General features: G+C 36.9%; 1 protein-coding gene across 1 annotated transcript; it reads left to right on the top strand.

Annotated features, from left to right (window-relative positions):
* The first annotated feature begins 4714 nt into the window (after window positions 1-4714).
* LOC107086415 (voltage-dependent calcium channel gamma-3 subunit-like) lies at window positions 4715-12441 on the top strand. The gene is made up of 4 exons (XM_015377343.1): window positions 4715-5068; window positions 8689-8772; window positions 8864-9004; window positions 11723-12441. Exons 1-4 carry the CDS (start codon window positions 4858-4860, stop codon window positions 12259-12261), a joined length of 975 nt encoding a protein of 324 aa, XP_015232829.1. The 5' UTR covers window positions 4715-4857; the 3' UTR covers window positions 12262-12441.
* Window positions 12442-13606: the final 1165 nt, after the last annotated feature.

Below are 13606 nucleotides of genomic sequence, written 5' to 3'. Positions count from 1 at the left end.
ATACAAAAATTTGCAAGAGTAAGCGGGCAGCTTGCTCCAAATTTTTCTAAGCTGGTCCGTGTGCAGAAACGTACTTCTTTCTTGGTAATGGAAGTAAAAAGCACACCTTATGAGTTTAAAACCAAGCTTTGATTATTGACTAACCAGTTAGTAGATTTTGATTAGATGAACTTCGACTAAGGATTAATGAAACACTGTGTCAAATCATCAAATGTAGATATTTATATCAGCCTAGAAGAATGTATTTATTCATGGTACAGGCCAAAGAAAAGTCGGACGTTTAATTAGCAACCTATTTACCAAGTGGAGCTTTGGATTTCAGGCTGCATGCGGTCTGTTATATCAAAGACATTCAGCAAATAAAACCAAGAGAAAAAAAAAACAGATACCAGTGTTTTTAGGTTTCCAAGTATATAGCTAAAGCAATGAAAATGAAAAAAATACAACTTTATGATGAATAAAACGTCTGCTGCTAAGATGACATGTAATCAGCTTTTTAACTGGTGGGAATTAATTCAACTTTATTTGACTGAAAGTATTGATTTCCATAGTTTTCTAAGATAAGGGCAAAACAAAGTGTTTTTACAGCACATAAAGTCAATATAATATTATAGCAAACTTGTCTTTGTCATCAAAACGTCACAGATCCAATAGAAGCACAGACAGTTTTACTGTGCAGCAGGATGGTGGCCCAGAAAGCTGAAATCTGTTAGCGAGAGTTTACCAGCTTAACTACTGAATCAGCCACCCAAGAAAACAGCTGAAAGACCATAAAAGTGGAAATATTTGACAAAAAATTGAGTGATGCAAGATCCTCAGGTTGTGAGTATATTAGCTGATAACTTTTGAGGAATTACATTCTTTTTACAGTTTTCTATCTCCTGACCCACAGTGTGTTTCAAAGCTGTAGTGAAAGACAAAAACATCTTTGTAAAAGGCTTGTAGTACTGTAAAGTACCCAGAGATATTTAGTCTGGTATTTTTGAAACAACGCTTGTTCATCCCCTTTTGATTTAAGAGTAATCTCATTTGCAACAGATTTTTTTGTTGTTTCTTTTGTTTGTTTTTTACAAAGGAGGCTCTTCTAAAATTCCTGTATGGTAAGCTAGAAACAAAGAGGTAAAAGGATGCTAAAGTCTGAAGAGAACTTCTAACCATCTTCAGAAAACATACATGATGGTTGATGAACACATTAAATTGGTTTATAAGAACACATCTCCTTAGAAGCAAGTGATTAAAAATACCGGTTGATTAAAGTCTTTTGCACAGTACTGTACATTTCCCTCCTTATTTGTTAACCTTTTTCAGAAAGTCAAGCCGACCTCATGTCATTAAAACATTGATATTTTCAAACCGATCCTCAGAAGCACTGGCAGTAAGTTGTAATCATATAGATGACTTTTCTTCTAAAACATGAAGAGCAGAAAAGGCCTGAGATGATGATCTACCAGGGTGGTGGCTGCCTTGTCTCCAGGAAACAGCAGCAGTTGATAACATTAAGAGGACCTTTTCCATAAGAGGATCAAGATTTTACTGCAAACGTGTAGCTTTGTGTTCTTTCGATCATGAAGCAAGTGTTTATTTACTTGATTTCCTTCTCCTCTGCTGCAGAGAATGACGTCATGAACATTTAGTCATTGATAAATCAAACATGTCTGTGCATGTTTGTGCAGGCAGCCTTTCAGAGAAGGGCAAGATTCAGAACTAGGACTTATAACTTCATGTCTAAGCTAGTCCTGTACTTAGTCTTAAGCATGTCTTGTCTTCCAAGTTGATGCAAAAAAGAAAAACTTCTCTTTTTCACATGTCCTCATGATTCTCTTTGTATTGCAGTGGGTTAGTGATGTACAAGCTTTGACAGTCCTCGTGGTGGAGCTCCTCTATGCATGCCATATCTGTTGATATTGTATACTATTTTTATTTATTTTTTTGTCATATTTGAAGTGAAGACGCTGTGAGTTGTCCTGAATGTATTGATCCAAGTTGTCTCTTTGGGCTAAAATCCTGCTTTAGTTTCTACTCCTAAATGCTGAATTTATGTTTTTCAAAGGTTATATGGAGATAATGAACTTATAGGAGACTAACTGCAAAACTAGACGTATACCTCTGTAAGACTTGTTTTGATGTATGTGTAAATATGAAGGAGAAATAGAAGTAGGAGTGTTTTTTTCATGTAATCTCACACTTCTCTACTATTCTTCACTGTCCATTTTGTTTTGTTTTTTACAATGATTCCGAGTTATTTTGCAATCCTGTTTTCCCCTCTTTCTCTTCTTTGTCTTCTAGCTTTACATATGCACTTTATTTTTGTATATTTGTTCCTTCCTTCTCATTCCCCACTGGCATACTTACATTGAAAGGTAGTGAAATGATCACGACGAGATTAAAAACCTATGGGGAAGAGGAGAGATTTACTATGCAAAAGGCAGAAGGTCAAAAGGAAAAGAAGACAAGCTGAAGAAATAAAAGGACACTTTAGATATGATGCATGCATCATCTTTATCTGAAGAGACAAATATTAAAAGCATTAAAAGGAATCCTCATGAAATTACATTTTCTTTTGTTTTATTTACTTGTTTACAAACTCATTGACTAATCAAACCACACATGAGAAACAAACTATAAAAGGCAGGTTACACATTTATTTTGTATTATAATAATAAAAGGACTTCCTCTTCTTTCATCAGCATATTTCTTCTAATAAATTACTGGCTGACAGAGAGACTGGCTGGAGTTGGCTCCTTAAATGTATTCTAAGTTGGGATTCTCTGGTGTGACTTTAAGCAATCAGGTATAGTATAAATACAGGCATTTCCAACCCTGTCTTAAACAGGTGAGTGGGAAAGTTTCCCATTCTGACCAGTTGACATCTGATTAAAACCTCCCAGTATATTCATTAATACCGCCTGTTGTTAAAAGCAGCATTTGTACATCACATTTTAGTGGGAAAACCAGGCTAATGGATTAGAAACAGTGGATAACTCTCCTAAAATGTTGATTTTTTTCCCCCTCTCATCTTGCTCCTAAGTGTTGGTAGGACTTGTGCTAGTTTTTTTCTGCCCGTTTTTTCAGTTGGATTTGGGTCTAAACTATAACTGATTCTAAAACAGAAATATAATTCAAACCATTGTGTCGAAGCTCTCGCTTCATGTTTAGATCATCCTTCTGGAAGATAAACCTCCACCCTGAGGTGAAGTCTTTACGGAGCCTCTCACCAGGTTTCTCTTTGAACCGCCGTAGTTCGCTAATTAGTTTCAGCCAGTTGCTCATCATACCTGACAAGCTCTCCTACCTTTGTTATAGAAAAGCATCAATCCAAGGCACACCTTTAATAAGACAGTGGAAAATTTGAGATTGAGAAAAACTGTAGAAAATGAGGAACATCTCCACACTATAGTACTGCCAGCACTGTTCTTTAGCACGGGGATGGTGCATTCCTAAATGCTCTTCTTTCCTCCACACTTGTATGTTGGACACGTGTTCACATGTTGATCTCAACCAACTAGAGCACATTCTTCCAGATACTTTTAGCATTCCTCTGTCCCCTATGCAACCTGCATCCAATGTATTTTCTTTTTCTTTTAAACACTGTTCTGATAAAGGACGAATTTGTCGAGTTCACAAAAATAAATCGTCCTGTTTGCTTCAGATGTTGCTTTATAACCAAACTCTGCTTTGAACATCTCAACAACTTTCTCCCTGACCTCTCTAGTGTATGACTTGATCCTGATGATGTAGTTTGTACACTAATGTGCTCTTATGCAGAGGTTCCTTAACGTTTTGCCTTCTGACACGAAAAACGTTTCCACCATGGTGTCATGGCCCAAACTATTGGCATTTCCAAAAAGTAAACAACAAAAAACACAAACTACAAAACTACAAACTATTGACCATAGCAACAAAAGTATAGTAGAAATAAAAACAGCACCAACAACCTATGTGTTTGGTTTTGTCCATTTCTAATTGAGTTTTTAATATCTTTAATATAATTGTGCTTCATCATGATCAGTTTTTTTGTTTAGTTTGATTTCTGTAGAGGATCCCAAGACCAAATTTATCCTTGACCCTAATTTTGAGAATCATTGCTCTAAGGAACCTAGGAGGCCTTCACAAAACAGTTTTTTCAAAGGTAGAAATACATATGTTAGACGATACTCTCTTCTACTCCTACTACTTCCCAAGGAAATTATTTAAGCTGCCTTAATTGTGGATTCTAATGCAAATCACACTTTTTTTAGGTCTGTATTTTTAAAATGCATCTATGGTCCCAATAATAGACACCAAATTTTAGGATTCCCTATAATGAAACAAAATTTGGAAAGTTTCTAGAGGTGTGAATGTTCTTTCTTTTATTTTCTAACTTTTTCTAATTGTCTTTTTCTATCTAAACAAGAATGAAACAAATGTTTGCAGCATATGATGGACTGATTTTAGAACTTTAGAAACTGTTTCAGTATTAATTTGCTTCTTCTTTGCTGTTCTCCATGATGCAGAGCTCATCTGGACTTTGTGACCCAGCAGCACACCCACCCACCCACACACACCCCCTCATTGGCAGGCGGGGTTATCACTCGGTTCTGTTATTTGAGGACAGACTTTCCTCTATCAACTTTCCATTTCGCTTCAGCAAGAGCAACATCTGTTCCTCTTCTTTGCCATCAGACCCGGGGACCCAACTTTCTGAGTTTTGCGCTGCCTGCAAATGGCAACGCTTTCCAAACCCGTGCGTCCTTCATCCAACTGGAGTTACGCACAGATGAGACATTTGGCACCAGTTCTAATCGGTCTCTGAGTCCTGAAATGGTGCATCTTTAGGTGAAGCTGCTCGGTTTGAAGAAGTGGGGGAAAAAAGCCACCATGAGGGTTTGTAACAGGGGGATGATGATGCTTCTCACCACGGCGGGGGCTTTCTGCGCGTTCAGCCTCATGACCATCGCAGTGGGCACAGACTACTGGCTTTACTCCCGTGGGATGTGCCGCTCCAAGAACCTGAACGACAACGAGACCGTCCATAAAAACGAGGAGGTCCTGACCCACTCTGGGCTTTGGAGGACCTGCTGCACCGAGGGTAGGACTCAATATAGGCGCAAAACTTTATTAACATTATTTAATTTGAATGATTGTTGCTGAAAAATATTGAAAACACACAAAAAGCTGTTAAAAGATGTAAACAACAAACGCATCTACAACAGTAAAGTCCAAATTAAGTTAGTCTATAATGTGCACATGCCAAATAAGATTACTAAAGTAATCTCACTGGACGATCTAAATGGGATCTATTTAATACTATAGAAAAGGGGTTTTGTAACGTTGGTCTCCGATACTACTGTCCTGCAGTTTCTGCATGCAAAAAAATAAAATAAATAAAAGGTTAATCACCAGCCCTATGCCAAACTTGCTTGCAAATCGAGAAAATAATTTATCCTTTTGATGCAGGTGTGTTGGTGCAGGGAATCATGCAGAAGCTGCAGAATAATGGCATATGAGGAATGTTTCCTTCCTCTGTTATAGAATATATGACTTTCTAAGAGGTAGAACAATGGGTTAAGCTCAGGCATCAATGCTTTTTCACATACAGAGTCTCAGTGTCCTGGATAATAAACCTTATGAAACTGCAAATGAAAATTTGCATGATTTACATCAAATAATATAATAGGAAACAAGAAAGGTAGCTTGGGAAATTATTGTATTCTCCATGCAAGCAAATAAGCTCTAAAGGCTGGCTCCCCAAAAAGAGCTAATCAGTATTACGACTATTAAGAAGTTGTGCAGACTGTATGTATAATTTGCACTAAAAGTTCAAAAAAATGTATTTATAAAGTTTTTATTTTAGGCAACAAGTTTGCATATTTTTAAAGTAAAGTCAACCCAATTTTTTCTACGATGGAAGTGATTTAAACTTTTTTTGTTACTATTTTAATACATTCAATAACGTGTGTAGGGGGGGTAATTATTCTGGTTTATTTAGGCTTAGACTGTAGACCCAACAGACAATAGTTATCATTTTATATTTATTTAATTGGAGTTTGATAATGTGTTTAATCTATTGAGAGCTGCATGCAGAGGATCCCATCTACCACAATGCACAACCTCTGCTTGGTTTTTCTTGTAGCAGAATTTTCTAACACAAAAGCTTTCTAAACTGCAAGTGTTTGTGACAGTCATTTTATTATAACCTACGTCAGACCTTCTGTTAGTTCACAAAGAATGGGAATACCTGAGCCGTCGTCTTCCTTTAAATGTGGCCAAAGGAGTTTTTAAATGAAAAACAATATTTATGCTTGTAAATGTGCAAAAGAAATAAATAAAACGCAATAGTGAAAAAAAGATTAGTTAAGTAAGAGCTTATTATGGCCAGAGCATTGTATAATAACAACAATAATTATAATAATAGTAATAAAACATTTTCTCCATTAAAAAAGTGCAGCATAAAGCCTGATGCCACATTTCATTGTGAAAGTAAAGCTGTAATAAAAATCTTTTTTTTTCCAAAGTGCAAATAAATGTTTAAAATCGATTTAAGGTCGCTTGTTTGTTTGCAAATCTTTATGTCCCTGGAAAAAATATATTTTTTTAGGAATTATGAGTCATACTTGAAGTTTATGATTTGAAGTGTTTCCCTGCAGTGCATCCCAGATTCAATCTTTGATCTATTCATTTTTCATTGAATGGAATAATTTATCGGGATTCATCTTGCAGAAGAAAACAGCACAGACATTTAATAGTGGGTCAAAAATTGATGGAAGTCATATTTTTCATTATTTATTCATGTTTGGTAACAGCCTTTCCCCTCCAATACTCCAACATCCACTGAATGATCCAGTAATCTTCCAGACTAAATTAAATGCTCACTCTCTTTTATTCTGAGGCTATGTCCAGCTACTCCCTCACTCAGCTCCAAAGTGGTTTAATGGAGAGGCAACTCTTTAGTAAAGAACGTCAATGCTTTTTACAACATCGTGTGCGAGAGTATTTTTGTGTGTCAGTGTGAGTCAATGAAAGCCACAAACAGGCAGAGTAATCAGTAGCTGAGATGAAATGTTTTAAAGATTTTACTTGTCTTTGTTGTTAAATATCTACCTTTCCTACATATAAGCTTAGTTATTATTTTCATCTTTAAACGCTGCTGTTAAAAAACAATTTTAATTTGAAAAAAGTCATTTATAAACCAGATACTGAAAGATACACTAGCTATTCTAGAAGTTGAGTAGGAAGACATAAACTACCTTTCAAGGTATCCACACCCCTTGAACATTTTCCCCTAATAATAATAATTAATTGGTTGTATTCTAATTTTATATTGGAGATTAATTCATATTGCTGCTTATTGATGTAGAGGTAAAATTATTAATATGCATCTTTCACAAAGTCAAAAAAATTGTAGAATATATTTTTTTAACCCCCTCTACTCTGATATCCCTAAACAGAATTCTGAAGTTCAACTTCCAATAGCCTCTAATTTCTAATAATACATCTATCGTTAAAAGTGACTCTCTGTTTAAATCCAGCTTTTCTGTGAAGGCCCAAGAGTTTGTAACAGGACATTAGTGAACAACTGGCAACATGGAGACAAAGAAACACAGCAGGCAGATAGAGCTTTTCAGTTGGTGGTCTCATGAGTATCAAATATAAAATAATACTTTGACCTCTGCGAAGCCGCAAAGACGCAGCCGCCTCGCTGGAGAGGAGAACAGTAAACAGAGGAGCAGCAAGGTGGCTCTAGAGCTGTTAAGATCTATAGAACAAATGGGGGAATCTTTTTACTTTACAGCCATTATTCATCAAACCATTTAAGGAAAACCATGTCAAAGTAAAGGTATTGTTGAAGCCATGGAGGAAACAGCAAACATGTGGAAGAATCAGATGAAACAAACTCTGAACTTTGAACTTCTACAGTGTTAAAATTCACTATCTCCACTTTGTTTTTGCAGCATCATGCTTTAGGGATGCTTGATGTGTTGTTTAGTGTAATTCACTGCAAAATCAATTTACTTTGCATTCAAACATTTAGAATTATAATGTTGCTGTGCATTTTTTTATATGGTCATATGTGATGTTTTTGCTTTTGTTTTGTTCCAGCTCTGCTTTATAACTCCAGTTTTAGTGATGCCTAAATAGTTGAATGATGCCTATTTTCCTCTTGGTTAAAACAGTACATGATGACACATGCACTTTGTTGCTTATGAATAAAAATCCCCAATGAAATACATAAAAGTTTGAGGTTGTAAAATGAAAAGTTCAGTGCAGAGTCTGAGCTTCTCTCTGCGGCTGTATTGTATCCACTGTCATTATCTGTGTTCTGGTTACCAGGAAGGGTAAATTTACCTTCTAATCGATCGAGATGGCAGTTAGAGACAGATTTGTCAATATATTCCTGTGTGTGTAAATGTTGACAGGAACAGCATGACTCAGTGACAGCTGGAAGCTTGTGTTAAGCTGAGCTTTGCTTTCTATGTTGATCCACACCACGATAAGACAGAGTGGATGTTAGCTTTTCCACTCACATCTTTCCTCTTCTTCCTTTAACTGTGTTAGATTAAAAGAGTAGAAGCGTGTCAGTAAATTTTGAATATAAGAAATAGGAAAAATTAAAAGAGGTCATCTTATGATCAGGAAAACTGTTAGCTTAAGCCACCATATATGAGAATCTATTTGTTACAACTAGTATTTTTTTTCTTTGTCTTTCAGGAATATTTCAAGGTGTTTGTAAAGATATTGATCACTTCCCTGATGATGCAGACTATGAGCAGGATGCTGCAGAGTATTTACTAAGTAAGTAACAGATTAGCATGTCTAACAGTGCCATCTTACCTTTAAATAGCTGACTCAAATGCTTTCAATACCCCCAAACGTCTCTCTTCAGGGGCAGTCCGAGCCTCCAGCCTCTTCCCGATCCTCAGTGTGGGGCTACTTTTTCTCGGGGGTTTGTGTGTCGCTGCAAGCGAGTTCTACAAGTCCCGCTACAATGTCATTCTCACCGCTGGTATTCTGTTTGTCTCTGCAGGTCAGACACACACCACACAGGGAAACACAGTTTTTTTTCTTAGCTTATTTTAAACTAAGTAAAAAAAAAAGTATATAGAAATAAAATCCAGGCTAAGGCTAATGAACTGCCATCTTGGCTGGATGTTAAATTTAAAAAGAAAATATATGTTTTATGCTGCTTTTAAGGTTCTTCTATTGGTTTTGGTGCTCCTTTGAACAAAACAATTAGCTAAATATGTATTTTACCCCCTTTTGATTAAACTTACTTAAATGAAATCCCTTTAAAGTAATTACAATTTTTGCTTGACCACGTCAGGATAATGTATCATTTCAAAGGGAAAATTACGCTGGATCTGAAAATATAAACCTGTGGTGCTTGTCTGAAATCACTGAAATCACTGAATCGTCACTGATTTAATGCTTTGCTCAGGTCTTGCTCCAGATTCTTGATCAAGTTTGATCTGGGCTTTTGCTGGGCCATCGTAAAAAATGAATATAATTCAATCCAAATCAGTCTATTGTAGTTGGATGTTGGATGTTTGTCCTGCCAGATGATGAATCTCTACCCAAGTCTCAAGGTTTTTGCCACCTGTTACAGTTATGTTTCTATTTCAGCTGTGTATTTAACTCTATTGACCCTTAGCAACTCTCCTAAGAATATTTTTCCCACAGCATAATGATGCCACCATCATGTTCCATAATGGGATGATGTGGTTGTTTTTTCACAACAAATACCGTTTTGCATTCAGAGCAAAAGGTTATATTTGTGTATGGCTTGCAGAAAACATTTAAGTCGAACTCATCATGACTTTCTTTTAACAATGGCTGCCTTTAACTATGACTTTGGATGAATTCTTCAGTGAAATTCAAAAAGAGAAGAAAAGCTAAATTACGAGATGCAGAATAGAATAAAGTATAAAATGTAACATAAACTCTAAACTAACCTTAATTTATCAAAATATACAATTAGAAGATAAAAAAAATAGAGGAAAAAAACTCGTACCAAAATATAGAAGTGAAAGACACCAAAAAATTTAAAATAGGTAGAAAATTAGACTCCACCTTAGCTGTGGATGTCTTAAGATCTTCTAGGTTTGGGTGTTTTGTCTGCTTCCCTGATTAAAGCTCTCCTTTCTCCGTCTGTTAGATTTCATAAATAGGAATGTTTTGGTAGATATTCCAAGTTAGAATGATTGTTTCATAACCAAATCCTGCTTTAATTCCCAAAAAGTAAAAAAAACAACACTGGGCTTGTTTTCCAAGTTGGAAGACATTTCGCTTCCCATCCAGAAAGCTTTCTCAATTCCAAATGTCTGGAGTAGCGTTGAGTTCCAGGCTTTATAGGGTAGCACAACAAGAGCCTTATTATGGTTTGAAAACATGCAAATGTAACTAAAAACAGGTCCACCCCTTAGTAATGGGGAGTCGTTGAGGTCGCTGTTGGCCTGAAATTCCCGAAACTGGTCCATGCCTCTCTAAAGAGGAATTGTTAGGTTCGTTGTTCGCTTGGCTAAACAGGCCAGATGTTTTGATCCCCTGCATGGTGATAGGGAGTGAGGATAGCCAGGCCAACAACGACCCTGACGCAGGGGCGCCGTATTGGGGAGAAAAGTTAGGACAATTCTAAGGGCCCTTGAATGGGGGGGCAAAAGAAGAAGAAAAGATTTGTCCCGCTATATTTTTCAAATATAAAAAGAAAATTCAGCAGTAAAATAAATAATTTTCATTTTCTCTCCCATTTTTCAGCAGTAAACAGTGAAACAAATCATAAATATATTGACACCCACCACCCACTGTGAAATTGCAATAAATTGTTTGGTCCTGCATCGCATCAGGTCTCCCAGTCTGTCACCGGCAGTTTGCTCGTACCGGGGCTTAAATGCAACATGCACATCATTTAAATAGTGATAACGAAAGAAACTAATTAACAAGAATATGTGTAAATAAACAGCAGTGTGGTAACAACAAAAAATGCAGTGCCCCAAAGTCTGGGGTTCAAAAAGGAACGGAAAGGAAGGAGAAAGAGGAGAGAAGGAGAAGGCATCGGATACCGTGACCCAGTTTTTCCCACTCTCGTTTTTTTCAGAAAGGTCTCTTAAATAAATAGTTCAAATTAATGATAGATTATTAACCTGTTGGGTAAAATAGGATAGCTATCTGCTGGATACAACTATGTAGTTATTCTCCCTCAATTTCGGAGGGGATTAACATCATTAATGATGCCGACTAGCTGGTTGCTGTCCGAAAAGCTTTTAATTATTATTTTGTTGTGTTTCGTTTTTAGTTTTCCAAGAAAAAATGAACCAGGATTAATCCAGCATTTATTTAGTCTATTATGTGTCTGTAAATAGCACAGAGGCACACAGGGATGAGAGTTTACCTTCATCAACCAGACCAGGAAACAGGAAAACGCTGTAGTCCTCAGAGGGTTAGCACCAGCTAAACGCCAGTAGATGTTTAGTAGGATATTTACATTAAATAATTGTTGTTGTCCCTCCTTCATCATATAAACAGATGATCCGCCTGCAGCAATCCTGCTTTAAGCTTGTCCACATCCCTGAACTTCAGGTTATAGAAATAGACCCTGTTTGTATATTAGGTGACCCCCTTGAAGCAATTCTTTGCATCAAATTTTATTGAGCTATATTAGTGTAAAGGTCGGTAAATGTGAATGAGAACTCTTTTTCAGAATTGTATTGCTAAAAAATTTAACCCATTGTTCTGTTCTCTTGTACAGGTCTTAGTAACATAATTGGCATCATTGTGTACATATCAGCCAACTCAGGAGACCCCAGTCAGAGCGACAACAAGAAGAGTTACTCCTATGGCTGGTCATTTTACTTCGGGGCACTGTCGTTTGTGCTGGCTGAGATGGTGGGTGTCCTGGCAGTGCATGTGTTTATAGAAAAGCACAGGCAGCTTCGCACCAAAGGCCGGCCCTCGCTTATGAAGCCACCCATCTCCCGAAACTTATCTTACCGCAACCGCTACTACCAGAACCGCAGCCGACGCTACAGCTACAGGAGCAACCACAGCATGGCAGACTCAACCACACATGGCTACCAAACATCAGGGGTACGTGACCAGGATCCCAGCGTCCCCAATGAATCTAAAGTCGCCACTATGATGGGATCAGAGTTTCTTTTGTACGCCTTAAACTCACCTCTGAAGGAAAGCAAGATTGACATGGCTGAGGAGGATTTAGCAACCGCAACTCACAACACAGACATGTTGCCGGGAAACTGTGTGTCCAATAGAAGGACCACACCTGTCTGAGAGGGGCCAAACTGGGGAGACAGTCTTCCTCGTGGTTCAAGGACAGTGGAGACTTTTCTTTTCTTCTGTTGGTAGATTATTTCAGATTCAGACTGAACCATTTTACTTTATTACAGCAAGAGTCAACAGAAACAGATGTTTACTTACTTCATTAAAGGACACAACACCCTATTTTCTTACTTTCTGACATCCTTAATCAAAATGTTCATTTTTCTGTCCTATTTTGCTAAATACCAGAATAATGACAAAGGTTTAATCATTGTTTTTGTGGATTTTAAAGGTTTACATACGTTTAGATTGTTATGCCATTAAACTTTTTGAAAAACCCCAGATGATGACAGTATTTTATAAGCTTCCTCTAGTTTAATATACAACACATCAGTTACATTAAGAGACTACTATGGCTCAAACATGTATGAGGTTATGAGAAATTAAAGCAAGCAGTCAAGACATCAGGAATACAGTGTTTGACCTTCAAAGTCTGATTAATCCTTGGATACAACTTCCAGTTTCCTGAATGTACACCATTCATTTCTATCACCGACTGTTCCGGGACATATACAAGTTTAAAAACCAATTATATTTCTGACCACAGTAACTTTTAAAACAAAGACAAGTTCTGTATCTCAGAGATAAAGTGTTTTGATGTGACATGTGCACAACATCACCAACAGAACATAAAACAAAAAATGTTGGAAAGGTGTTTTACTATCCAGCATGAAAGAAGCCCTCCAGCAACTTGGCCTGAAAGGTTGTTCCAAAAGCAACATGAGAAGGCAAGCAACAGTTTGCATATGCATTCAAGGACAAAGCCTAACTCTGGTGAACATAATGATCGTCATTATATTTAATGAAACACTGGGGATGCTTTTAATTCTGAGACCTCAATCCCAACTGTGACATACAGAGTCGGAACCATCATGATGTGGGGGCAATTAGCTGCAGGGCGAACTGGTGCATTTAAAAAACATAAATGGCATCAGGAAGAAAAAACAACATTATCTGGATATACTGATACAACAACTCAAGACCTCAACCAGGAACTTTAAGTTTGGATACAAAAGAGTCTTCTAAAAGGACCTCAACCAACCTTCAACTTTAGCTATAAAGACTGGGTTAAGGGAGCCATACGCTATACTACAGTTAAACTGTCATCACAGAGTCCTGATCTCAGTCTTATAGAAAGAACTGTAGAGGTCTAAGTTAATAAGGCAACCTGCAAACCTAACTTGGTTCAACCAGTTCTGCCAGGAGGACTATCCCAGCAAACTGTGTTCTAGTTATATATATATATATATATTTTTTTTTTTTTTTTTTTTTTTTTTTTGAGAGCGAGAGAGAAAAT

This window comes from Cyprinodon variegatus, unplaced genomic scaffold, assembly GCF_000732505.1.
Source record: "Cyprinodon variegatus isolate N-32 unplaced genomic scaffold, C_variegatus-1.0 Scaffold152, whole genome shotgun sequence".
NCBI classification, from domain to species: Eukaryota; Metazoa; Chordata; class Actinopteri; order Cyprinodontiformes; family Cyprinodontidae; genus Cyprinodon; species Cyprinodon variegatus.
The sequence above is the reverse complement of the archived record's forward strand: the minus strand, read 5'-3'. Positions and strand labels throughout refer to the sequence as shown.